Here is a 26,405-nt window from a genome sequence, read left to right on the forward strand (position 1 = left end):
AGGTCGCGGAGGCTCTCTTTTGCGTGCAGTATTCATAGAGTCTACCACCATCTGTACCCCCTTGGAGGCTTTTCTCTGTGGAGCCATTCTAAAAATAAAAATAAATGGGCTACTAAATACTTAACCCACATGAGCCATCTCGTTATCAAATTAAGTAATTATTGCGTTTTACCAGACCCAGATGGACCTATTATTATTCTGATAGAATTTGGTAGCGCTGGATGATGTTTGACTGGTTTTTATTTTCGTGAAGCTGAGAAATCAATGACAACCATGTTGTACAAATATAATAAATAATATGGATCTATATTGTGTTCGATGTAGAGCATTTACATCCATTCATGGGCTAGCAACATTAATTTTTAAAAAAATAAAAAGCATGCACTTACAGGTAAATGTGTTAAATGTGGTACAAAAAAATAACAGTTTATCTTCCTTACACAGTCAAGACATAAAATGTCTGGTAGTGATATAGCTACGTCATTACGAAAATTACCAGGAACTCCATGGGCTAAATACCCTGGAGAAAAACACCTTCTTGGATATAATTATTGCGGTCCTGGTATGTAGTTGTTCTAGCAATCCTGTATTCTTTCTGATATAAAACGAATCAGTAGCAACTCTCACAGCAAACTTGAAAACTCTATTTAGCATCGATAATAGATTTATCGAATCGTACGCGATCATTGAAGAACTTAAATGAGTAAACTGCGGTGACTCACCATCGATATAACTCACAATTGTGCCTAAATTAGTTCCGTCTGATAAGTTAACATTACTTCGATTTATAAATGTATTTTCGTTTAACCAATTTGAAACCGTGATTTTACTCCTTGAAAAATCCTGTCAGAGCGATAAATAAACAGGTACCTAATTAACATACTGGATCTTGTTCGCATTTTCGCTAGCCAAGGGTCGTCGATTCAATTTACTCCACATCAATCTTGGCATCTTTAGCATCGGAAACAGTGTTTAGAATAAAGATCATTTTGTGGATAAGCAAGTCCCTACCCAAACCAGTTGAAATCAATTAAACAAAGACATGCTTATCACATGACCTAATAGCTATTCAATCATGCAATTTTTATAATGTCCACATGCACTGATTCGAAATTAAAAGTTGTATAAAACGTTTAAATTTATTAAACGTATGGGAGACACGTGTTTTTGTGTACCGTGCATGTTAAAAATCTCTTAATTTTAAGGTAAAAAGGGATCTGATTGGATTATTTTATGAGCTGCATCTAATCACACATCTGTACAGTATATATCGTTTCCGCTAGCTTAAGATGCCAAGTGTTCATGCAAAACCAAGTGGATGAAAGGTTGCATGCGGTGAAGCTTAGGTCTCTTGTAATGCTTTGAGACTTAGCTGGCGAAGAGTTATTAGGTATGTCGCTCACTAAACTCGTAGAACGCTCTAAATTAGAAACCGTGACTTTGAGACAATCGCTGAGTAAAGAGTCTCTTCTAGTGGCAGAGTGTAGAGAATTTGCGAACGACATCTATTGAGTCTTGAGAAACAATTTGTAGAATCGTGCCGAATGAGTGTCTCGAGGTGGTATAATGATTAGACTGGTCCCTGCACATGTCTGCAAAAGTCGAGTTCGACGTACTGAAGTCGAGCTGTTAGTGATCGAGCCCACAATATTGATGTTTTGGCTCTTCACGATCCCTAGTGTATGCCCTAGGCCGGTCGCAACGGAAATGGGCTATGTGTACGATAGTTGTTCTCCCGAGCTGTCATCTGTTCTGCATTATCTGATGGCACGGGTAAGATTCGGCCTTAAGAGCCTCCACTGATTACTTTTCCACCTTTGATCTCCTGACGTTTGTCCTTCTTATCCCACTTGATCAACAACCTGGACCAGATTTTCAGCATATGTTAATCTTACAAGGGAACAGAAGAGACCGACTTTAATTACTTCCTCGGTTTGGGAGACTTGCAGACATTCTGACACGACTTCATCATAACTTCGTTGTACAAGATTAATTATAGATGATGCTGAACTTGAATTAGATTTGACCACACTCGTATACACCAAACTGTGCACAAACTAGATATGATAACTCTTGTACACCAAACTGTGTACAAACTAGATTTGAACACACTCATATACACCAAACTATGTACGAACTAGATTTGACAACACTCATATACACCAAACTGTGTACAAACTAGATATGACCACACTCATATACACCAAACTGTGTACAAACTAGATTTGATCGCATTCATATACACCAAACTGTGTGCAAACTAGTTTTGACCACACTCATATACACCAAGATGTGTACGAACTAGATTTGACCACACTCGTATACACCAAGCTATGTACAAATTAGATTTGACCACACTCGTATATACCAAACTGTGTACAAACTAGATATGATAACTCTTATATACCAAACTGTGTACAAACTAGATTTGAACACACTCATATACACCAAACTATGTACAAACTAGATTTGACCACACTCATATACACCAAACTGTGTACAAACTAGATTTGATCACACTCATATACACCAAACTGGGTACACACTCGACTTGACCACACTCATATACATCAAGCTGTGTACAGACTAGATTTGACCACACTCATATACACCAAACTGTGTACAAACTAGATTTGATCACACTCATATACACCAAACAGTACAAACTAGATATGACCACACTCATATACACCAAACTGTGTACAAACCAGATTTGACCACACTCATATACACCAAAACTGTGTACAAACTAGATTTGACCACACTCATATACACCAAACTAGATTTGACCACATTCGTATACACCAAGCTGTGTACAAATTAGATTTGACTACACTCGTATACACCAAACTGTGTACAAACTAGATTTGACCACACTCGTATACACCAAACAGTGTACAAACTAGATATGATAACTCTTATACACCAAACTGTGTACACACTAGATATGATAACTCTTATACACCAAACTGTGTACAAACTAGATTTGAACACACTCATATACACCAAGCTGTGTACAAACTAGATTTGACCACACTCATATACACCAAACTGTGTGCAAGCTTGATTTGACCACATTCATATACACCAAACTGTGTACAAACTAGATTTGACCACACTCATATACACCAAACTGTGTGCAAACTAGAGTTGACCACATTCGTATACACCAAACTGTGTACAAACTAGATTTGACCACACTCGTATACACCAAGCTATGTACAAATTAGATTTGACCACACTCATATACACCAAACTGTGTACCAACTAGATTTGATCACACTCATATACACCAAACTGTGTACAAACTAGATTTGACCACACTCATATACACCAAGCTGTGTACAAACTAGATTTGACCACACTCATATACACCAAACTGTGTACCAACTAGATTTGATCACGCTCGTATACACCAAACTGTGTACAAACTAGATTTAACCACACTCATATACACCAAGCTGTGTACAAACTCGACTTGACCACACTCATATACATCAAACTGTGTACAAACTCGATTTGACCACTCATATACACCAAGCTGTGTGCAAACTAGTTTTGACCACACTCATATACACCAAGCTGTGTACAAACTAGATTTGACCACACTCATATACACCAAACTGTGTGCAAACTAGATTTGACCACATTCGTATACACCAAGCTGTGTACAAATTAGATTTGACTACACTCGTATACACCAAACTGTGTACAAACTAGATTTGACCACACTCGTATACACCAAACTGTGTACAAACTAGATATGATAACTCTTATACACCAAACTGTGTACACACTAGATATGATAACTCTTATACACCAAACTGTGTACAAACTAGATTTGAACACACTCATATACACCAAGCTGTGTACAAACTAGATTTGACCACACTCATATACACCAAACTGTGTGCAAGCTTGATTTGACCACATTCATATACACCAAACTGTGTACAAACTAGATTTCACCACACTCGTATACACCAAGCTATGTACAAATTAGATTTGACCACACTCATATACACCAAACTCTGTACCAACTAGATTTGATCACACTCATATACACCAAACTGTGTACAAACTAGATTTGACCACACTCATATACACCAAGCTGTGTACAAACTAGATTCAACCACACTCATATACACCAAACTGTGTACCAACTAGATTTGATCAAGCTCGTATACACCAAACTGTGTACAAACTAGATTTGACCACACTCATATACACCAAGCTGTGTACAAACTCGACTTGACCACACTCATATACACCAAACTGTGTACAAACTCGATTTGACCACACTCATATACACCAAGCTGTGTGCAAACTAGTTTTGACCACACTCATATACACCAAGCTGTGTACAAACTAGATTTGACCACACTCAAATACACCAAGCTGTGTGCAAACTAGTTTTGACCACACTCGTATACACCAAGATGTGTACAAACAAGATTTAACCACACTCATGTACACCAAACTGTGTACAAACTAGATTTGACCACACTCATATACACCAAACTGTGTGCAAACTAGTTTTGACCACACTTATATACACCAAACTGTGTACAAACTAGATTTGACCACACTCGTATACACCAAGCTTTGTACAAACTAGATTTAACCACACTCATGTACACCAAGCTGTGTACAAACTAGATTTGACCACACTCATATACACCAAACTGTGTGCAAACTAGTTTTGACCACACTCGTATACACCAAGCTATGTACAAATTAGATTTGACCACACTCATATACACCAAACTGTGTACCAACTAGATTTGATCACACTCATATACACCAAACTGTGTACAAACTAGATTTGACCACACTCATATACACCAAACTGTGTGCAAACTAGTTTTGACCACACTCATATACACCAAACTGTGTACAAACTCGATTTGACCACATTCGTATACACCAAGCTGTGTACAAATTAGATTTGACCACACTCGTATACACCAAGCTGTGTACAAACTAGATTTAACCACACTCATGTACACCAAGCTGTGTACAAACTAGATTTGACCACACTCATATACACCAAACTGTGTGCAAACTAGTTTTGACCACACTCATATACACCAAACTGTGTACAAACTAGATTTGACCACACTCATATACACCAAACTGTGTACAAACTAGATTTGACCACACTCATATACACCAAACTGTGTGCAAACTAGAGTTGACCACATTCGTATACACCAAACTGTGTACAAACTAGATTTGACCACACTCGTATACACCAAGCTATGTACAAATTAGATTTGACCACACTCATATACACCAAACTGTGTACCAACTAGATTTGATCACACTCATATACACCAAACTGTGTACAAACTAGATTTGACCACACTCATATACACCAAGCTGTGTACAAACTAGATTTGACCACACTCATATACACCAAACTGTGTACCAACTAGATTTGATCACGCTCGTATACACCAAACTGTGTACAAACTAGATTTAACCACACTCATATACACCAAGCTGTGTACAAACTCGACTTGACCACACTCATATACATCAAACTGTGTACAAACTCGATTTGACCACTCATATACACCAAGCTGTGTGCAAACTAGTTTTGACCACACTCATATACACCAAGCTGTGTACAAACTAGATTTGACCACACTCATATACACCAAACTGTGTGCAAACTAGATTTGACCACATTCGTATACACCAAGCTGTGTACAAATTAGATTTGACTACACTCGTATACACCAAACTGTGTACAAACTAGATTTGACCACACTCGTATACACCAAACTGTGTACAAACTAGATATGATAACTCTTATACACCAAACTGTGTACAAACTAGATATGATAACTCATATACACCAAACTGTGTACAAACTAGATTTGAACACACTCATATATACCAAGCTGTGTACAAACTAGATTTGACCACACTCATATACACCAAACTCTGGACAAACTAGATTTGATCACACTCATATACACCAAGCTGAGTATATGATAATCCATGGTATTTTCGCTAGTGAAAGGCGCGGCGGGAGAGATTGATATTGTTTTGAATTTGAAAGAATGGAAATTTATCATTTTAATTTTACAGAATGTACGAAAGCCAAAAGCAAAATATATCCTCCTATCTATACATTTCACTATGATCACTGACTCTCACCCTCATAACAACTCGAACTGCTCATTCTTGAAGTTTCGCTAATGTGTCTGTTAACGAATTTACCACAATTAAATATATGCCTACCTTTGGTGTATCTAGTGCTATGTACTTAGATGTGTCATGTTTTCAAACACTTTAAAATGAGTAGACAGGAAATTCAATTTAGCTGTTTTCAATAGTTTATTACTTCTTTCTAAAACATCATATGACCCAAAATCAAAATACACGTATCAAGGAAATGTAATGGAGCTTTTATGGCTGTAAACTATTAGCAGTTTTATAACATATGTACAGTCAATTCAGGAAGTATGTAAATCATCTCCATTCAAAAACTCTGCTCCAGTGACCTCTTTAACAACGTTTCCGCGTCCTTGGGAATGCAATTCCAGACCTGGAACTGAAATAATATTTCAAGAATAGAAGAAGAAGAAAAAAATTACCAAAGGAAATAAATACTTGTAGGAGTTCTGTCACAAGTCTGCATTCTCTCTCTCTCTCTCTCTCTCTCTCTCTCTCTCTCTCTCTCTCTCTCTCTCTCTCATATATTAGGCAATTCATGACACCTACAGAGATGGCGATACATTACATGTAAAGTGCTTAGGTGTGAGTGAGTACTGTAGTTCCAAAGTTGTGAGATCGGATATAATTTAAAGTATCTATGATTAATCTTGCTGTACTTTATTCACACATACGAAAATGAATTGGTAATACGTAAGTAGTAAATGGGGATACCGTAGCCTCAATGGGAATTAGCATTACAGAGACCCCTGGGACACTATAGCCTCAATGGAAATTTAACATGGAGAAAAATCGTGGGCCACTCTAGCCTCAAGGGGAATTTAACATGGGAAATAGTCTTGGGCTACTCTAGCCTCAAGGGGAATTGAACATGGAGAAAAAACCCTGGGCCACTCTAGCCTCAAGGGGAATTGAACATGGGATTTTTTTTTTAATTTTTTTTTAAATTTAAATTTAAATTTAAATTTAAAAAAGGGGTAGGCAATTGAATAAAGTCATTCTCTTTTTGAGAAATATGGCTGGCCCTGAAAAGGGCCTTTGGGTTTATGTTAATGTATCCATTAACATAAAGGGCACCGCATTGGTCTTCTTCTTGTCCTAAGGCTGCGTTTCACTGTAGGACCGTAAATCAGGACCCTTTTGAGGCATCCTTGTCTTTCTACGTAGATCCTACGTATCCACAGGCTGGTGTTTGTCCTGTGGACAACGGTCCACTTGGATCGGACATACATAGGTATGTCCGTCCGGAACATCATGGAAGACACAAGCGTAGAAGATTGCACATCGGTCCACATCTTGAAGCGACGAGAACAAGTGAATCAATGCACTGAACTGCGCTTATTTATAGGTACAGGTAGGATTGAAACGGATTGAGTTCATTCACCAATCCAAACACGCGTTACAAAATTCAGTCAGCCCGCACCCAATCCGAAGAGATTAGTCTGTGACGTCAGTTGGTCTATATAGATTCGCTAGCGCTTGTGTGCAGTCAATCTATGCGACAGTGATTCAACATGACGGAAATTCAGAAAACGATCCATTGGGGTGCACCAGCAGGGGAGACCGCCCAAGGGAACCCGGACTTACTTTCAGAAGAGGTACATTGGGATTTTGTGGATTTTCTTACCTCGCAAGAATTTGTTCCGGAACCTTCGTCTCATTCTTCATTACCGCAAGTGGAGAATTTTAGACAGAGACAGAAAGAAGAATTGGAGAAATTTATGCAACTACAAAAGGAAGCGGAACAAGCTTTTCTCCTACAGCAACAGCAACAGCAACAAGAAGAGGTAAGAAAAAACAAAGGCAACAACAGCAAGAAGAAGTAGCAGCAAAGAAACAAGAGGGTGAAAATCAAACGGCTACGGTACTGTTGGACATTTTAGCGGAGTTAAGAAGTCTGAAACAAATGTATCAGACTTCTTTATCACGACCGAAGAGAATACGACCTTCCCGAGCTAAACACGCCAACCCTGTGACTAAGCCTATCGTACCACCCTTAGTGATTTCAACCCAATCATCAGAAGCAGGCCTTGGCCGTGGCAAAGGCTTAAGGCAGTTAAAGTTGATTGGTTAAACTCACTCCTACACCATAAAGAAAAAAGGCCCTTTTCAGGGCCACCCACATTTCTCGAAAAGAAATACAATTTCAATTTGCCAATAACTCAAAAATAAACCCCACCCATTTTACCCTTATGGTACGTGTCTGTGTATGAGTGCGTGAGTGTAGCTTCTTATTTTAAAATCAAAACTCAAAGACACTTACCTTATATCATTAATGTATTCTTTTCTCCATAGTTACAATCCAATTCACAATTCACCACAGAACACTTTAATTAAAAGTTCATTGACTTCTTCTTTCTCCTTGTTTAGTCTCTCTGTTTTTTGAATTTCTTCACCGTTTTTTCCTCATTTTCTTCCCTTCTTCTTTTCTTCTCCTGTTTCTTTGCCTCTTTTAAATAGAATTGTCTTCTTTCTTCCTCTTCTTCCTCTGAAGAATCCCTCTCTTCTTTCGAAGAATCCCTCTCTTCTTCCGAAGAATCCCTCTCTTCTTCTGAAGAATCGTTCTTTTCTTCTGACTCCTTTTGTTTCTTTTTTGGGCAATCTGGAGACCAATGTCCTTTTTCTTTACAATAATAACAGGTATCTTGACTTTTGTCTTTTTTAGCCCCTGTTTTTTTTTCTTTTATGACGGTCTGGACACTCTGAAGACCAATGCCCTTTCTTCTGACAGATATAGCAAGTATCCTGACTTTTGTCTCGAAAGGAAGGAGAGTAGTCCGTAGGCTGGTCTGAAGAGAATTTTCTAATGACCCCTCGCAAAGCTCTGACGAAACGTTCCATCTGGGTAGTCTCTTCCATCGTTGTGCTCGGTTTGAGAGTGAAATGAATAGTGAAAGGACAAGACACACACCCTTTTATATACGCTGGTTTGTCATGACTATAAATTAGTCTATGGTGTTTAAACTTTAGTCATTTGACGTTTTGCACTCAAGATGAAACGATCCCATTCATTCGAGAAGAAAGAAGAAGAAGAAAGTAAGAGGCAGAAACGTGATCTATCGCCTCGTACCAGGGCTGAAATCTTGGCACAAATTCATGCCAGTGATTTTGAAGAGGACATGAGTGAACCAGAATCCGAACCCTCTAAACCAAGTTCGTCACCCTTAGTCAACCCTGAAAAATACTATTCCATTCGAGAGACGGAAAAGCGCTCCTCTAGAAAATTTAGAACCACGGCTTACACCTACACGGTGAAGTTTAAAGATTTCAAGGCCGACGTACCCTTGGAGAAAGCAGAAGGGTTTATCACCGAGATGTGGGATTCTTTGCTCACCTCACTCAAGCGACAATGTCAAGCCAAAGAAGACGATCGCTTGACACTATCCATAGATCACGACGGTTTGAAATCCCCTGTTTGGATCGAGTTTAGCAGACCCGCAGAACTGACCCCTTCCAAAGTCATGGACAAGATTCAACACGTACAACAATCTAATGACCAGTTTGACATCACCGATGGTAAAGCCACACTGAAAATGGCCCACGTCTCTCCTCCTCAAGGGACTGGACGCAAAAAGATGTTATTGGTGGACGACCTTCGCAACACCAAAACAAGTCTCGTCCGAATTAACAACCCTCAAGACCAGATGTGTTTAGCTCGAGCCATCGTGGTGGGACGAACCTATGCCAACAAGAACGACACGACAGAATGGAAAAGAGCCTGGAAAACTATTCGACAATCGGACCGAGACAAACAACGAAACGAAGCAGAACTCCTGTTGCAACAAGCTGGCCTGTCCAAAGACACACCCTGTGGCATTCCTGAGATGCAAAAATTGCAAGATGCCCTAGCTCCACGCTACACCTTGAAAGTGCACCCTCATGAAATGCGTGGGTCTCTGTTGTTTCGAGGCCAAGATTTTAAGGACGGAAAATACATTCATGTCTATTATCACGATGAACATTTCGATACCATTACCAGTATCACTGGATTCCTGGGATACGGTTATTATTGTGAGAAATGTGATTATGGTTATAACAATCGAGAGCAACACAAGTCTTGTGGATGGAAATGCCCAGGATGTTTGGTCTCTCCACCCTGTCTAAGCGAAGAACCAGTGCCTTGTTCAACTTGTCTGCGCACGTTTGTCAGCCCTACCTGTTACCAGCAACATTTGAAAACACAAGGTTCACAGAAGAAATGTGCTTGTCAACTCCTGAGCTTGTGCCCTACGTGTGGACAAGGCATACGTACCAATAGTACCAAGGCACATGTATGTCGAGGAAAGAAAAAATGTCACATTTGTCACCACATCGTGGACTTGGAACACGAATGTTACGTGCAAAAATACCAACCCCCACCAGAGGAAGAGGACGGTCACAAAAAGAAAGGCAATTTCATCTTTTTCTATTTCGAATGCATGCAAGAGACCGGCATTCACATTCCTAATTTCGGCGTGGCTCATCGAGCGTGCGAGAAGTGCATTCAAGAACCTATCTTCAGTCATTGCCCTCACTGCAGCAAGATTCCTGGAGGACGTGAAAAAATCTTTCGGGGACCGAACACGTTAGCCGATTTTGCCCGATGGGTCTTAGACCCCATCGACAAGACGTGGAGCCAAGAGGACATCGAACGTTACGGAGATTGTCATCGTCATGCCACGGTGATGGCTCACAATTTCTCCGGATACGATGGACAGTTTCTTTTGAGGTACTATACGGAAAAAGGCACCGAGCGTCCAAAAGTCACTTTGAACGGAGCCAAAATCATTTTCATGCAAGTGGGACAAGTACAGTTTAAAGATTCGATGAGCTATTTGGCCATGCCTTTGAGTCGAATGCCTAAAACGTTTGGAATGACAGAAATGTCTAAAGGGTACTTTGCACACTTTTTCAATACGGAAGCCAATCAACATGCCGTTCTACCCCATTTGCCTGAGGCTCACTCTTACGACCCCGACAACATGCGTACCGAACAACGAGAAGCTTTCTACGCTTGGTACCAGGCTCACGCCTCGGACCCTTTCGACTTTCAGGAAGAAATGTTAAAGTATTGTCGTTTCCGACGTGGACATTTTACGGCGTTGCTGTGGAAAATTTCGAGAACTGTTCATGGAACACGGAGGGGTCGATCCTTTGAAAGAAGCTTGCACCATTGCCAAAGCGTGTTCCTTAGTGTACCGACAACGATTCATGCCTGAAAACACCGTGGCTGTCATCAGCCCTCAAACGACCCACTATGTCAAGCGTCAATACTCGGTCAAAGCCCTACGCTGGTTACATTACTTGTGCGACAAGGAAGACAAATGGATTCAGCATGCCCGCAACGGAGGAGGCGAAAAGACCATCGGAACGTATTCGGTCGATGGCTGGGACTTAGAAAACCCCAAGATCGTGTACGAGTTTAACGGTTGCTTATTTCACGGATGTCCCGTCTGTTACCCTGACCGTGACACTAAAAATCAGTTTTTGCAACCAACCATGGAAGACTTGTACCAGGACACTTGTCAGCGACGCCTAAAGTTAGAACAGGAAGGATACCAAGTGGTGGAAATGTGGGAACACGAGTACGATCACCGTTTGAAAACCGATCCCGAGTTTAAACGCCTCGTGGAAAGTTACCAGTTCATGGACCCGTTGAACCCGAGGGATAGTTTGTACGGAGGAAGGACCAATGCCACCTGTTTGCTGTACCAAGCCGACGAAGAGAAAGGAGAAGAAATCAAATACTTGGACGTGTGTTCGCTGTATCCCTACGTGTGCAAATATTGTCGCTTTCCCGTAGGGCACCCGCAATTGCTGACGGAACACATCGACCTGAAAAACATTCGACAATACGAAGGCTTGATCAAGTGTAAAGTTTTGCCTCCCACGAACCTATACCATCCCGTCTTACCTCACCATTGTCAAGGCAAACTGATGTTTCCCTTGTGCCGTACATGTGCCGAAACGTGCAACTAGGACCATCCTTGCCATCACAGCCAGGAAGAACTGGCCTTGACGGGAACCTGGGTCAGCGTGGAATTGTTCAAAGCTCTGGACATGGGATACCAACTGTTAGAAGTGTACGAAATTTGCCACTTTCCCAAGACACAACAGTACCACAAGGGTGACCCTACTCAGAAAGGCATTTTCGCCGACTACGTGGATGCCTTTTTGAAACTGAAACAAGAAGCCAGCGGCTATCCTTCCTAGTGTCACACTCCCGAAGACCAAATACAATTCAAAGAGAAATACTACGAACAAGAAGGCATCTCTTTAGACCACATCGAAAAAAATGAAGGCAGGCGATCGTTTGCCAAAGTGATGTTAAATTGCTTGTGGGGTAAAATGGCACAACGACCGTGTTTACCCAAGACGGAATATTTGACAGAACCTTCCCGCTACTTCCACATGATTCACGACAAAACCAAATACATGAAACACGTGGACGTCGTTCGAGAGGATTTGATCTTGGTCAATTACGAAGAAGATCTGGACTTTGTACAAGACGACCCTTTTGGAAATGTCATCATTGCGGCTTACGTGACAGCTCATGCTCGCTTAAAATTGTACTAAGCTTTAGAACTGTTAGAAGAACGCGTCATGTACTTTGACACGGACAGTTGCATTTACATCCATCACCCGAGTCAACAGCACCCTGACATCGAAGGAGACCGTTTAGGAGCCTGGACAGACGAGCATCCCGACGACAAGATTCTAAGTTTCGTCAGTGGCGGCCCCAAAAATTACGCCTACGAATACCGGGACGAACAAGGAGAAGTGCACACGACGTGCAAAGTGAAAGGACTGACTCTGAATCATCGTACCAGTCGAGTGGTCAACTTTGAGGTATTGAAAGAAGCCTTGCAATTGGGAGAGGATGGAAACTTTAAAGTGACCACCTATCAACCGAACAAGATTGTACGTTTACCCACTCACCACATCGTCAGTCGACCCTTGGAAAAAGTCTATCAAATTGTATACCAGAAGCGAGTGCGACTTCCCAATCACTTTACGTTGCCGTACGGTCACGTCGGTATTGGTCTGTATATAAAAAGGAACCCTAGGCAAGATCGATAGTTCATTGTTCATTGAAGTAACCTACCATGTCGTTGACGAAGAAGAAACCAGATTGGTTTGGCTTGGACCCAAGAGGTGGCCCAGTATGCACGAGAGTTATTCAAGGAAAAAAAGTTACTTTTCAACCCGTGTTAGTGACGGTGCCAGAAGAACCCGTCACCCAGGACGGGACTGTCGTGGACAGGCCTGAAAGACCCTTTCGGGAGGACACTTGTGTGACCTTACCCCCTACTATAGAACTGGTTAGAACATTACCCAAAACATGTTGTACAGACACTTGTTTTTATTCCACGTTCATGGTTATCATGTGCCTTTTATCCTTGTACTTAAGCCTTTGGCTTTTATGTATTTTTGTCTTTCGTATTCATGTTTGAAAAAAAAAACATTCAATAAACGTGTTCTGAAAAAGTATATAAACTCTTGTCTTGTTTGTTTTTCGTGTCACAAGTGACACTTCTCACACAATGGCTACCTCTGCTGTCTCTGCTCCCTCTTCCTCTACTGTCAAAGTCATCGACGAACACTTAGATCGTGCCAGTTGGGAGGCTTTGTATCTTCGCCATCCCTTTAACATGCTCATTGCTGGACCTAGCGGTTCAGGCAAAACCGAATTCGTCAAACGTTTGATCGAACATAAACATCATTTGATCGATCGGCCACCTCAACGGATCGTGTGGTGTTACAAAGAGTGGCAATCGGCGTACAACCTCTTGCGAGAAAGTCAAGGCGATTCCATCGTGTTTGTGGAAGGCATTCCTAAAGAAGACGACGGCATCGTCTCTGACTCCCGTCAAACCCATTTGGTCATTTTCGACGACATGTTAGGAGAAGACGAAGAAGAAATTAAACTGTGGTTCACGCGCAAAGGGCATCACCGTAATGCCAGTGTCGTTTACATCACCCAAAATTTGTTTCAACAAAGTAAAGCCCATCGCACCATCAGTCTCAATGCGCATTACGTGGTCTTGTTTAAAAGCCCTCGAGATAAATCGCAAGTGCAAGTCTTAGCCAAACAGTTAGGAACGCCTTGGCTGACTCAGGCGTACGACGATGCCACTCAAACGCCACACGCCTATTTACTCGTCGATTTGAAACCTACGACCCCCGAGGATTTGCGATTTCGTACCCACTTGTTTCACCACTGGTGCCAAGACGGAGGGCCTGTCCTGTACACGTCTCCGTCCTCGACTTCATTTCACTCCCCATAAAAAAATCTATAAAAACCTCAGACCCTTTTTCGTCTGTCTCACACAGTGTGAACATGACGTCCCTTCAGTCGCATCTTCCCGTCAAATTGATTCGTGCCTTGTATGGCATCAGTCGAGAAAAAAATCCACAAACAGGAGCTCGTGTCTTAGAAGCTAGTCTCAAAGAAGTCTTACGATGGTTCACGGTGACGGCACGTCAATTACTCCAAGGAATCATTCAGATTCCTCATCAAACCAAACGCTTTTTCGATCGAAACAAAGTCGCTTTGGTCCAACTGGCCGATCCCCGCATCGACACTCAAACCAAAAAACAAATCATTTTGAAACCTGGAGGGAGCGGTACTCTAGGAGGGGTCATCATTCTCTCACTCTTAAGATGGGATCCTAATGCCCCCAAAGTTATACCCAAGACAAAAGTCCAACGAAGCCCCAAGAAGAAAAAGACCAGGTCCCCAAGGAGAACTTCTCCAGTGGCGGGACCCTCCTCTTACCAGACACCACCACCACCCCGGAAAAAGAAAAGAAGCCCCCAGAAAAAGAAACAGAAAAAAGTACCCAGAAAAAGAAAAGTCCACAGAAGAAAACTAGTCGCAAGAGAGGCACTTCGGACAGGACGCAACCTTACACTCGCAAACCACGATCTGCCACGGCAATGACTGCGTCTCCGGCATCCTCACGTTTGTCCATTTCTCCGTTAATGACACCAGGAACTGAAGAGTACTTGGAGACGTTGATCACACCAAGAACTTCTCCGTTGATGACCCCCAAAAGAACTTCCACGGTGGCAGGACCCTCCAATTTAGTGGCAGTGGCTGCTGCTCACAAAGTACCTTCTCCCAAAATCAAAGTCCATGAAAGATCGGGCATGTTACAAAGTTTACTGGATTTGTCCAAGCAAGAACTGGCTCGATTTAGTCCGTTACGTACCCCTGCACGACGTGTCATGCCTGTCCTCAAACTGATACGACGTCAAGACAATCAGTGGCGACGCGTTCCAGTATAAAAAAGGCCTGTGACCGAGTAGGGTATCAGTGTTTTTTTGGTGCTCCTGAAGATTCAAAGATGTCACCCTCCAGAAAACCCCAAGGAAAGAAAAGGAAAGGACTGCCACCACGTTTAGCCAAACATGGGGACATGTTATCTGTCATGTCCAAAGCTTCTCCACCCCTACGAAAAAAACTCATTCAAACGGCCTCCAAAGAGGTCATCGATACCGTGTGCGAATGTTGTTTGAACGTTTTGAAAGGCACGATCCCTTTGTCCAAACACCAGAAACAATGCTTAGGCAAACATCGTCACGTTCTTCGCCAAATGGTTCAAAAGAAAATTCCCATTCGTCAAAAAAGAAGATGTTGGTCCAACGTGGAGGCATCTTGCCTCTCTTGTTAGGCCCCATACTGAAAGGAGTCTTGGGAACCGTGTTGGGAGGACTAGTTGGAGCAAGATAAAAAGGCCTTCGGAAGTCCTAAGATCTCAGAATCGACCCCTGACAACCCCATGGAAGGACGAAAACTAGCTTTAGTGCCTTACAAACGATGGATGGAATACCATCGGTGGCAAGAACAACGCACCCCGCATTTACCTTCCAATCCCAATTTGAGCGAAATGTCCCAGTTACAACACGAATTGCAGTCCTTGATGAATCACCAAGATTTGTCCGAAACAGAAAAATCGCAAAAGTACGGTCAACTCTTGCAACGACTGCAACTCTTTCACCAGAAAGCTTTAGACGAAACAGCTCTACCCACTCTAAAAGATTTTAAGACCTTGATGAAAAGTTCAGCACCATCACCAGTACCAGTACCAGTACCACTACCACCAGTACCAGTGACCAAGACAGAAGAAGGAGAAGAAGAAGGGTTTCAAACTCCACCAGAAAAAGTACGCAAGTTAACAACACCACCTACCTCCAGAATTGGATGGATTAAAAAGATGATGGCCACCCCTTCTTCATCACAAGAGAAAAAGAAAGTGAAGACAGAAGTGAAGACAGAAGTGAAACAAGAACCGATATCCCCCGCTCAGACTTCCTCCTCTTCAACACCTATTGCCGGCCGCACACGCAAAGCATTGCAATCCAAGAAAGTACCCCAAGAGAAAAAGAGTAGCATCCTCCAAGAGTGGGTGTCTTATTAACACACCAACCAACACAAAAAAAATGGAAAAAGTCTTAGCCAGCATTTACTACGATCCCTCGCATCCTGCAGGTTACGCAGGAGTTCAAAAATTGTATCGTGCTGCCAAAAGTCGACTGAAAAGTCTCCGTTTACCTCAAGTGCAACGATGGTTACAAGAACAAGCTACCTACACTTTACACAAACCCATTCGACGCAAGCTTGCCAGAAGTCGCACCCGAGTGGAAGGCATCGATCATCAATGGCAAGCCGATTTAGCCGATGTCTCTCATTTGGCCAGCTACAATCGTGGCTACAAATATTTGTTTTGTGTCATCGACGTCTTTTCCAAATTTGCCTGGGTCGTGCCCTTGACTTCCAAATCGAGCAGCGAGTTAGTGCGAGCCCTGCAACGGGTGTTGAAACAAAGCGGTCGTCACCCTCTTCGATGGCAAACTTACAAAGGCACCGAATTTCTGAACCAAGCTTTCCAAAATGAATTAAAGAAACGTGACATTCATTTTTTTACCACCGAGAATCCCGAAACCAAAGCCAGCATCGTGGAACGTTTTCAACGCACTTTGAAAGAACGCATGTGGAAATATTTTACGCATCACCACACTCTGAAGTACATCGACATCTTACCTCACCTGGTGCAAGCGTACAACCAATCTTACCATCGAAGCATCGGACGTACCCCGCAAGACGTGACTCCCGACAACGAAGTGTTGGTGTTTGAGCGTCTGTTTGGTACGTCCCCGACGAGGGCGGTCCCCAAGAAAAGTGGAGTGTTGGCACTAGGAGATTGGGTGCGCATTGGCAAAACCAAACGCACTTTCGACAAAGGTTACTTACCTAACTGGACGACCGAATTGTTTCGCGTCACTGGACGAGTGCATGGCCGTCATCCTGCCGTCTATAAATTGGAAGACATGAACGGAGAAGTGCTCAAAGGAACGTTTTATTCGCCCGAGTTACAACGTGTCACCAAAAAAGAAGACGACGTGTACGACATCGAAAGCATTCTCGAACGCAGAACCCGTAAAGTGGGCAAACGACGTGTCAAAGAAGTCAAAGTATGTTGGAAAGGATATCCACCCAGTTTTGATTCTTGGATCGACGCTTCGCAAGTCATCGACTATAAAAAGAAGTGACCATCATGCCCTTTCACACAGCAGACGCAGCTACGTCGACCACTCCTCCTTCACCTAGTTCTTCTGTGCAAGATTTACAAAAACAACCCTTGTGGGTGTGGTGTGGAGAACGTGTGCCTAAAACGCAAATCGTCTTTTTCTGCCAAATCTTCGTGGTGTATTGTGTCATCGGGGCAGCCATCGCCAATTTGAGTTTGCAACAAGGAGACAAACAATTGTGGACCATTTTATTGAGCAGTTGCATCGGCTACCTGCTTCCTAATCCCTCCCTGAAATTCACCTCGAACGGGAACCCCGGGAACCTTTTGTCCAGTGCCAGTGCCAGTCACCACTTCAACCACAACTAGAACCCCATTTTAGACGGAGACACGCCTCTGACGTCCAGTAACCCCTCGGACAGCCACAGAACTCTGGAATTATGAGTCACCAAAACCAATTTTACTTAACTTTACCCAGTGACAGTTCCATGGAGGTGTTTCCCAAGAACACGTTGTGCTGTTACACGGCCAAATTACCTCAAGCCATCCAGTTAGATCACGAAGCCCATTGGGAAGTGGCTTTAGTAGAAATGATTCACCCGACCCAAGTCCTCAATGTCCTTCCCAATCAAAATTTTTTTGATGTGGAAGTTCATGACGAGCAAATGCAACAGTGGATGGATAGCAATGTCAAATATGACAAGAAAACCCGTACACAAAATCAAAAGTACACCACCTATCACTTGTTCATTCCCCCAGGCTATTATTTTAGTGGTCAACATTTGGTCAGCACCATAGCCTCCAGGTTTAATGTCGTGTTTCTGAAAGCTTTGGAAAGTGTCAACAAAAGTGTCACCATGGAGTACCACAAAGCAGCTCGTCGCTTCTTGATGAAATTTGAACGAAGTAAAATCGTGTCCATTTTATTTTGTCCTGAATTGTTTGACATGTTGGGCGGAGACATGGACATGAGAAAGGCCATGCTCAAGAAAAACGAATTACCCATCGTTTACGACAACGAGTCTTTTAGCAAGTTATTTCGTGCCCAGGTAGAACTGAACCAAGGACTGAATTTGATGTTCGTGTATTCCGATGTGGTGGAGTACAACGTGGTGGGACACACCTCCGTACCGTTACTGCGTGTCATTCCTTTCAAAGTAGATTCTGCCACGGGCGCTGACGAGGAAGGTGGAAACACTTACCACGTCCACCGCGAATTTGTCCATCTTCACTATTTGCCTGTCAGCAAGTCGTATTTGGACACGATCAACATTGCTATAAAAGGAGATCTGGGACAAAATATTCCATTCACCAAAGGAAAAGTCACGGTGAAACTCCATTTTCGAAAACGGTTCTCTCACGACTCGTAAGTAAGTCATGTATCCAGTGTACCGAGGGGTTGCTCGACAGCGAGGACACGGCTTAGGAGACATGTTAAAATCGGCCTTTCGTTCGGTGGCCCCAGTGTTGAAACCGATGGTGACACGCGGATTGCACGCCTTGAAAGATGCGGCACTGACGCAAGGCAAAGAATTTCTCCAAAATGTCATCATCGACAAACAAAACCCTAAAGAAGCCTTCATGAGGGCAGGAAAAAATATCTTGCTGCAAACGGGCAAAGACATTTTAGGCCAACGAGAGACACCTATAAATGCCCTGCACGCTACCGAGTCAGGCATTCAGCAAGGACAAGGCAGAAAGAGACGACGAAGAAAACACCCTTTCACCAGACTTCAAGCGAGAAAGGCCAAGAAAAGAAGAACCGTTCGAGACTTAGACGTTTTCGATTATTGAGAAAAGAGACCAAAACATGATGCACCGAGAATCTTGCGCTTGTTCCAAGACGGAACTGGACCTGTTTGCCATGCCCCCCACGATGATGACGATGCAAGAATCCCAATGGGTGGAATTTCACCCCGTCTCCTCACTGACCGATTCCGCTCCCATCGAGTTTGAAATCAAAGGACAGCCCGAAGATTACATCGATCTGAATAGCAGTTACTTGTACCTGAAAGTCAAAATTCTAGATAAGACTGGAGGTCCGTTAGACGATGAAGCAGTAGCTCCCGTCAACAATTTCATGCATTCCTTGTTCAGTGGAGTGGACTTGTACTTGAATAACAAACTGGTCAGTAGCAGCATGGATACTTACCCTTATCGTGCCTACCTGGAAAATCTCTTGACGTACGGAATAGATGCCAAGAACACTCATCTCAATGCCTGTGTGGTATGGGAAGCTGACGAACCTACCAAGTTTGAAATATTGGAAACTGATGAAAAGAAAGACAACAATGATGGATTTGTAGAACGAAGAAAGAGAATCAAGGGAGTCGACACAAGTTTAGAACTGATGGATCGTTTGCATTTGGACATGTGGTTGCAAGAAAAGTGTTTGCTGAACGGGGTGGATGTCCGCCTGAGACTGAATCGTAGCAGTGCCGCTTTCCATTTTATTGCTGATAGTGACGGTTACAAAACCAAAATCCAAGAAGCCAGACTCTACGTGCGCCGTGTGGAAGTGTTACCTAAAGTGGGAAACGACATCAGTCAGACGTTGAGCAGAACGACCGCCAAGTATCCCATACGACGCGTGGAAGTGAAAACCTTCACCATTCCCAAGGGACAGCGATCCATGATCGAAGATCATCTGTTCCAAGGACAGTTACTCAAACGTTTGATCGTTGGTATCGTCGAGAATACAGCCTTCAACGGAGCTGCCGAAAAAAAATCCTTTCTACTTTCAACACTTTGGCGTGTCCAAAATCGAAGTCAGTCGCGATGGCAAAACCTTGTGTACCCGACCTTTCGAACCTGACTTTACCAAGAAGAATTACTTGAGATCGTACTTGTCCTTGTACGAAGCCACCGGCCAGTTAGGAACCAACACCAGTCACGGCATTACGTATGAAGATTATGCAGGAGGCTACGCTTTGTGGGCTTTCGATTTCACTCCAGACCAAGGCAGCGACGAGGGACATTTCCACCCTATAAAATCGGGCCAGATTCGTGTGGAAATTCAGTTTAAAGACCGAGACCCTGATGAAACGGTGAACGTCATCCTGTATGCAGAATTCGATAATACGATAGAAATCAACAGTTTGAGAGAAGTCATCCTAGATTACTAGAAACCATGGAAGACTGTTATCCCTCTTTACCTAGTGGAGAAACTTTGGACATGAAATGTGAGGAGACCGTGGAAAAAGAGGAAGTGATCATGATGAAGTCAAGATGGCCAGAACAAGAAGCCCATTTAGTCTCCTGTTTTGCCAAACACTTGGTCGATAAAATGACCGAATTGATCAAGAAAAATTGCTATGGATGTCAAAACGATCATCCCAGTCAAATTCAACACGATAAATGCCTGATGTTGAGTCAAGAAGAAAAATTGGACGAGTATCTGGACGAAGCTTGGAGTCTCATCTCGAACAAAGACGTATTGCATCAGTGGTATAAAGACTTGCGTAAACATTCTTGTCCACCATTAACCACCCAAGAGATCCATCGTATCGAAGCTCTCCTGAATGAGAGTGAGGAAACAGAACGAATAACCGTTTATTCGTCAGACATTTTCAAGCAAAAAGTCAGGATCGAATTGACGACTTATTATTACCTGTGAAGAAGAAGAAGAAAAAAAACACACACAAATCAATGGATACCTGGGAACTTTATTACCTTTTGAACCACAGTTCGTATACGGCTTCTTGGAATCCTGTCGTCTGTGCTAAAGATGAACTCCCTCATCGCAAACCTCAAGACCATCAAGCTTACGTGATCAACACGGACGACAGTCATCTCCCAGGAACCCACTGGGTAGCCGTCTACTTTCCTCAAGAAGGATGTGTGGAATATTTCGATTCGTACGGATTGCCCCCTTTGGAAGACTTTATGAGAAGAAATGCTCAGACCACCCGATTCAATAATGTGAAATTACAAGGCACAGATTCCTTGGTGTGTGGACAATATTACGTGTATTTTCTGCATCATCGAAGCCTGGGCTATTCCTTAGAACATTTAGTGACTCATTTTGATCCTCGTTCTTCTTCAAGAAATGATGTGAAAGTAGATCGATGGTTTTGTGACCATTATGCTTATCTTTTGTCTCAAGCTAGGAAACGTAGTGTCCATCAATGGCCTAATGATTTCCAACAGTGGAAATCACAATTTCATTCACAACGTTGGCAGCCATGTTTAAAGTAGATTGTGAATTGAGAAAAAAATGTTGGTGATTTGAAAAAATTGTTTGATGCTCTAGTGTTGGATTATTGTTAAAAATGTTAGAGTTGTTGTTGGTTAGTGTTAAGTGATTTTTGAATAAAAATGTTGTGTTTTGAAAAAAATGCCTTTGTCTTTTGTTTAGCTATAAGAATGTTGGATTGATGCTCTTTGACTTCTTACTATCCCTCTCATGACACTCACTGTACATTGCGACTCGAAAACCGTGTGGGATGTTTTCCTTCACGTCCGCGCTTTAACTTTAAGAACCGGTTTGTTTCCAGTCTAACCATCCATTGTCGACTCATCCTCCTAAGAAGATGTGTTCCAAACTAGCTAAGCTCAACGAAGCCTACGTGAATTTGCATAGGGTCAGACACAGTCTGATACCGAAGCCAGAAGAAATAGAGAATGTGAGAATGTTAAAAATCACTGAAGACCTGATAGAAGAGCTTTTCAGAGAAGAAATGAACAGGGAAAAAGAAGAATGGACAGAGAAGTACAGACTTCAGAGACAGCAGCAACAGCAGCAACAACAACAACAACAGCAACAAGAACCTGAAGCTGACAGAGGCTTTGTCGATTGTCGTATCGACACCAAAGAGTTCTTCGTCTCTTTCCGAAGAAGCAGACCTATCGCCAGAAAGTCTATCCTCAGAGGACATCGCATTCTTAGAAACTAAAAGATTGCCATAGCAAACAAAAAAAAAACAGCCCTTTTCAGGGCTACCCAATACTCTAGAAAAGAAACAACTATCCATTTGCTAATGTGTGTAGGTAGAGTAGTGTGAAAATAAACACTAACTCTTTTTAAAAAATGTGAGGGTATGTGTTTGTGAGTTTGTGTGTTTGTAAGTGATCAAGTACGTTGGTGTGGATAGTAGATTAAAATGATGTCTTTATTTGGTGTTTGAGGTGTAGATTTCGGGGTTAGATTGGATTGCTTTGAGTATGTGGATAGTCAATTGAAGTGATTTATAAAAAATTTTAAAATAGTGATGGGTAGAATAAAAAAGTGAGTGAGTGTTTCTTTTAGGTCCGCGCGTTGTTGCTTTTTTTTGATCATGATCTAGGTAAGATCAATTTTATGTTTTTAGGGGGATGTTTTCCTTCACGTACGCGCTTTCACTATAAATTGAAACTCGTTCGGCAGTCTAGCTACCCTTGTTGATTGATCAACACAAGAATGAATAGTAGCAGAATAAGCAAACTTCTTGAACTCCAGATACATCTGGAATATGTCAGGCTCCTGGTAAATGAACTGGCTGCGGAGGCTATAATAGAAGAAGAAAGAATAAAGAAGGAAGAGGAGGAGAGAAGACAGAGGGAAGAGGAGGAAAAGAAAAGAGAAGAGAGGATGTCGTTCAATATTCCCGAGACAGAGGATTGGGGTGCTGAAGCGAATCATCCTCCCTCTTCGCTCCCCAGAAGAAAGGTGAAAGGAGACTGGGGAAGAAGATGCGTGTGTGGCGCCAGGCCAGGAAGGTGCAATCATTAGATAGTTGCATCTGGAGTTTAAAAAAAACAGCCCTTTTCAGGGCTACCCAATACTCTAGAAAAGAAATAACTATCGATTTGCCAATGTGTGTGTGTGTGTGTGTGTGTGTAGGTAGAGTAGTGTGATTATAAACACTAACTCTTTTTCATAGTGCGAGGGTATGTGTTTGTGTTTGTAACTGCTCACGTAAGTTTGTGTGAATGGTAGATTATGGGTTTCTTTATTGTTTCTTAGCGTATGTGAAGAGTATAGTTTGGGTTGTGTAACCGCTCACGTACGATTGTGTGGATAGTAGATTATGGATTTTGTTTATTGTTTCTTAGCGTATGTGGAGAGTATAGTTTGGGTTTTGTAACCGCTCACGTACGATTGTGTGGATAGTAGATTATGGATTTTGTTTATTGTTTCTTAGCGTATGTGGAGAGTATAGTTTGGGTTTTGTAACCGCTCACGTACGATTGTGTGGATAGTAGATTATGGATTCTGTTTTAATGATTTGCGTGTGTAAATAGTAGATTTGGGGTTTGTTTATTGTTGCTTTACTTATGTGGATAGTATATTATATGAAATGAGAAAAGTAGGGGATGTTTTCTTTCACGTCCGCACGATGTTAGGTCATGATCTAGGTAATATCAATTTTATGTTTTAGGGGGATGTTTTCCATCACGTACGCGCTTTCACTATAAGAACCCACAGTATTCGTCGTTCAAACCATTCTACAAAGAAGATGGCTTTTAACCAAATTGACAAAATGCAAACATTGCAAGACGTTTTGGACAATTTAGGAATGATGGAGCAGATGTTAATAAGACTCGTTGAAGACCACTATTCCTATAGTCCCCATCGTGTAAAGATGGAAATTAATAACTTAAGAAAGGTAAAGGATAAGATAAGTGGTGTAATGAAAGAGATAAAGGAGGAGAAGGATGATGAAGAGGAAAGGATAAGAATACGCAAATGGAACGAAAAAATTGAAAAAGAAGAAGAAAATGAGAAGAGGAAGAAAGAAGAGGAGGAAGAGAAGAAGAAAGAAGAGGAGGAGAAAAAAAAGAAAGAAAAGAAGAGAAAGAGTGTAGGAGAGAAAATAAGAAGTTGGTTGAGAAAAAGAAGAAATTAGAAGCAGAAGAAGAAGAAAAACCAAAGGCCATTTTCAGGGCCAGCCATATTTCTCGAAAAGAGAATGACTTTATTCAATTGCCTACCCCTTTTTTAAATTTAAATTTAAATTTAAATTTTAAAAAAATAATAAAAAAAATCCCATGTTCAATTCCCCTTGAGACTAGAGTGGCCCAGAGTTTTTTCTCCATGTTCAATTCCCCTTGAGGCTAGAGTAGCCCAAGACTATTTCCCATGTTAAATTCCCCTTGAGGCTAGAGTGGCCCACGATTTTTCTCCATGTTAAATTTCCATTGAGGCTAGAGTGTCTCAGGGGTCTCTGTAATGCTAATTCCCATTGAGGCTAGGGTATCCCCATTTACTACTTACGTATAATATATTTATTTCTTTTGAAATACAATATGCATATTGTCCCATTTGTGCTCTAACTTAAAATTATTTCCTTATTTGCATTACTTCTTTGAATGTTTAGTCTAGGAACGGGAGTCATCCTATCATCTGATATAGAGGACTGGGAATATTAAACTAAATTCTTTTTTACCAATGAAGATGAAGAGACTATTGTAGGATGTATAGAATGTGATCATCGGTAAATTCCAAGATCCAAAACACCCATGGTCCCAATATGTTATGTCACATATTTTGTGTTCGAGAACAATTTATTAGTAATCTGATAGAAACATGTCGCTGACAAAACGTTTGTCCAACATATCTACCGCTTATTTCTCAAAGAGATCCCCATCTTAATAAAACATAATGTAACGTATAACGTAACGTCGCTAATTAAACATATCCCATTATATAGAATTAATGTTTTAAAAAAAAACCTCGCTAATAAAACAGATATTTTCGTAATAGAACCTAATTTAACGTAAATTATCTATTGACAGTAATAATTCGAGATTTAACAATTGCGCAGTAAAGGGTGTCCAATATCTATGTATCCTTGACTATAAGAAATACATATTTCAACTCTATGTAAATTGGACTGATCCAATATTTCCAGTATTTGGTGAATTTTACCGGTCGGCAATACCAAGGGATGTCATCCAATTTTTACACTCTTTATTTAGCGAAACATCTGTCAGAATCTTGCAAATGCACTACTTCAAGGAAGTGACTGCGTCAGGGATTGAATAAATTAAGAAAAATGTGTTTTTGATAAACAAAACAAAAAAAACCCATAATCATCGATCGTGAAGAACTAGTGTTTAACTGGTTTGAATGCTTTTCACTCTCACGATGTACTTTTCGAAGGCCATTACGAACAAAAACACATATGGCAAGCGATAAACACGGAACAAAACGTTGAACTTATAAAACTTCACATGCTTTTAGATCCAACATAAATGTTGTTTGAAAATTGCAGATATCACACCTTATTGTTTATTTCAGTTTTGTACAAATATAGATTCCAATATTTACGAAAGGATGACATATTTATCAGTAAAACACTTTAAATGTCGTGATCGATTGATCGACTGTAAGACATCACCCAGAAATAAAGGATTGCGTTTCCAACGAAGCGCCACTCTCTTCACAATATGCGATGAGCACGAAATAAAAATACTGAAGAAACCATATACATTTCCATGGAAATCTAAACAATTGTAGACAAATTAATATTTATTCGATATTAGAAAACATGGCGACGGAGAAAGCAGACAAAAAATATGATCGATGTAAGTTCGAAACCTCCTGAAGTCGGCTCCAATTTTTCATTGACTTAATACCCAATATCACCACAAGTCGATATTTTCTTACGCTTACATGTATTTAAAGTTCATGAAGACTGTACAGAATGATCGATTATTGGAATTATTCCACAGATGAATAATTGACTAAAGTGTATTTAATGGTCTCATATTCTATTAAAGTTA

General features: G+C 41.5%; 1 protein-coding gene across 1 annotated transcript in view; it reads right to left on the reverse strand.

Annotated features, from left to right (window-relative positions):
* Positions 1–6,329: 6,329 nt before the first annotated feature.
* Positions 6,330–26,405, reverse strand: part of LOC149775754 (protein PIF-like) — a 50,567-nt gene continuing 30,491 nt past the window's right edge. The window contains exon 9 of the mRNA XM_089943423.1: positions 6,330–6,565. Coding sequence (XP_089799549.1) covers positions 6,494–6,565 — 72 coding nt within the window. The 3' untranslated portion in view covers positions 6,330–6,493. The remainder of the gene's footprint in view (positions 6,566–26,405) is intronic.

The sequence above is a fragment of the Sinohyriopsis cumingii genome, chromosome 19, assembly GCF_028554795.1.
Source record: "Sinohyriopsis cumingii isolate HCF-2022 chromosome 19, ASM2855479v2, whole genome shotgun sequence".
Lineage (NCBI taxonomy): Eukaryota > Metazoa > Mollusca > Bivalvia > Unionida > Unionidae > Sinohyriopsis > Sinohyriopsis cumingii.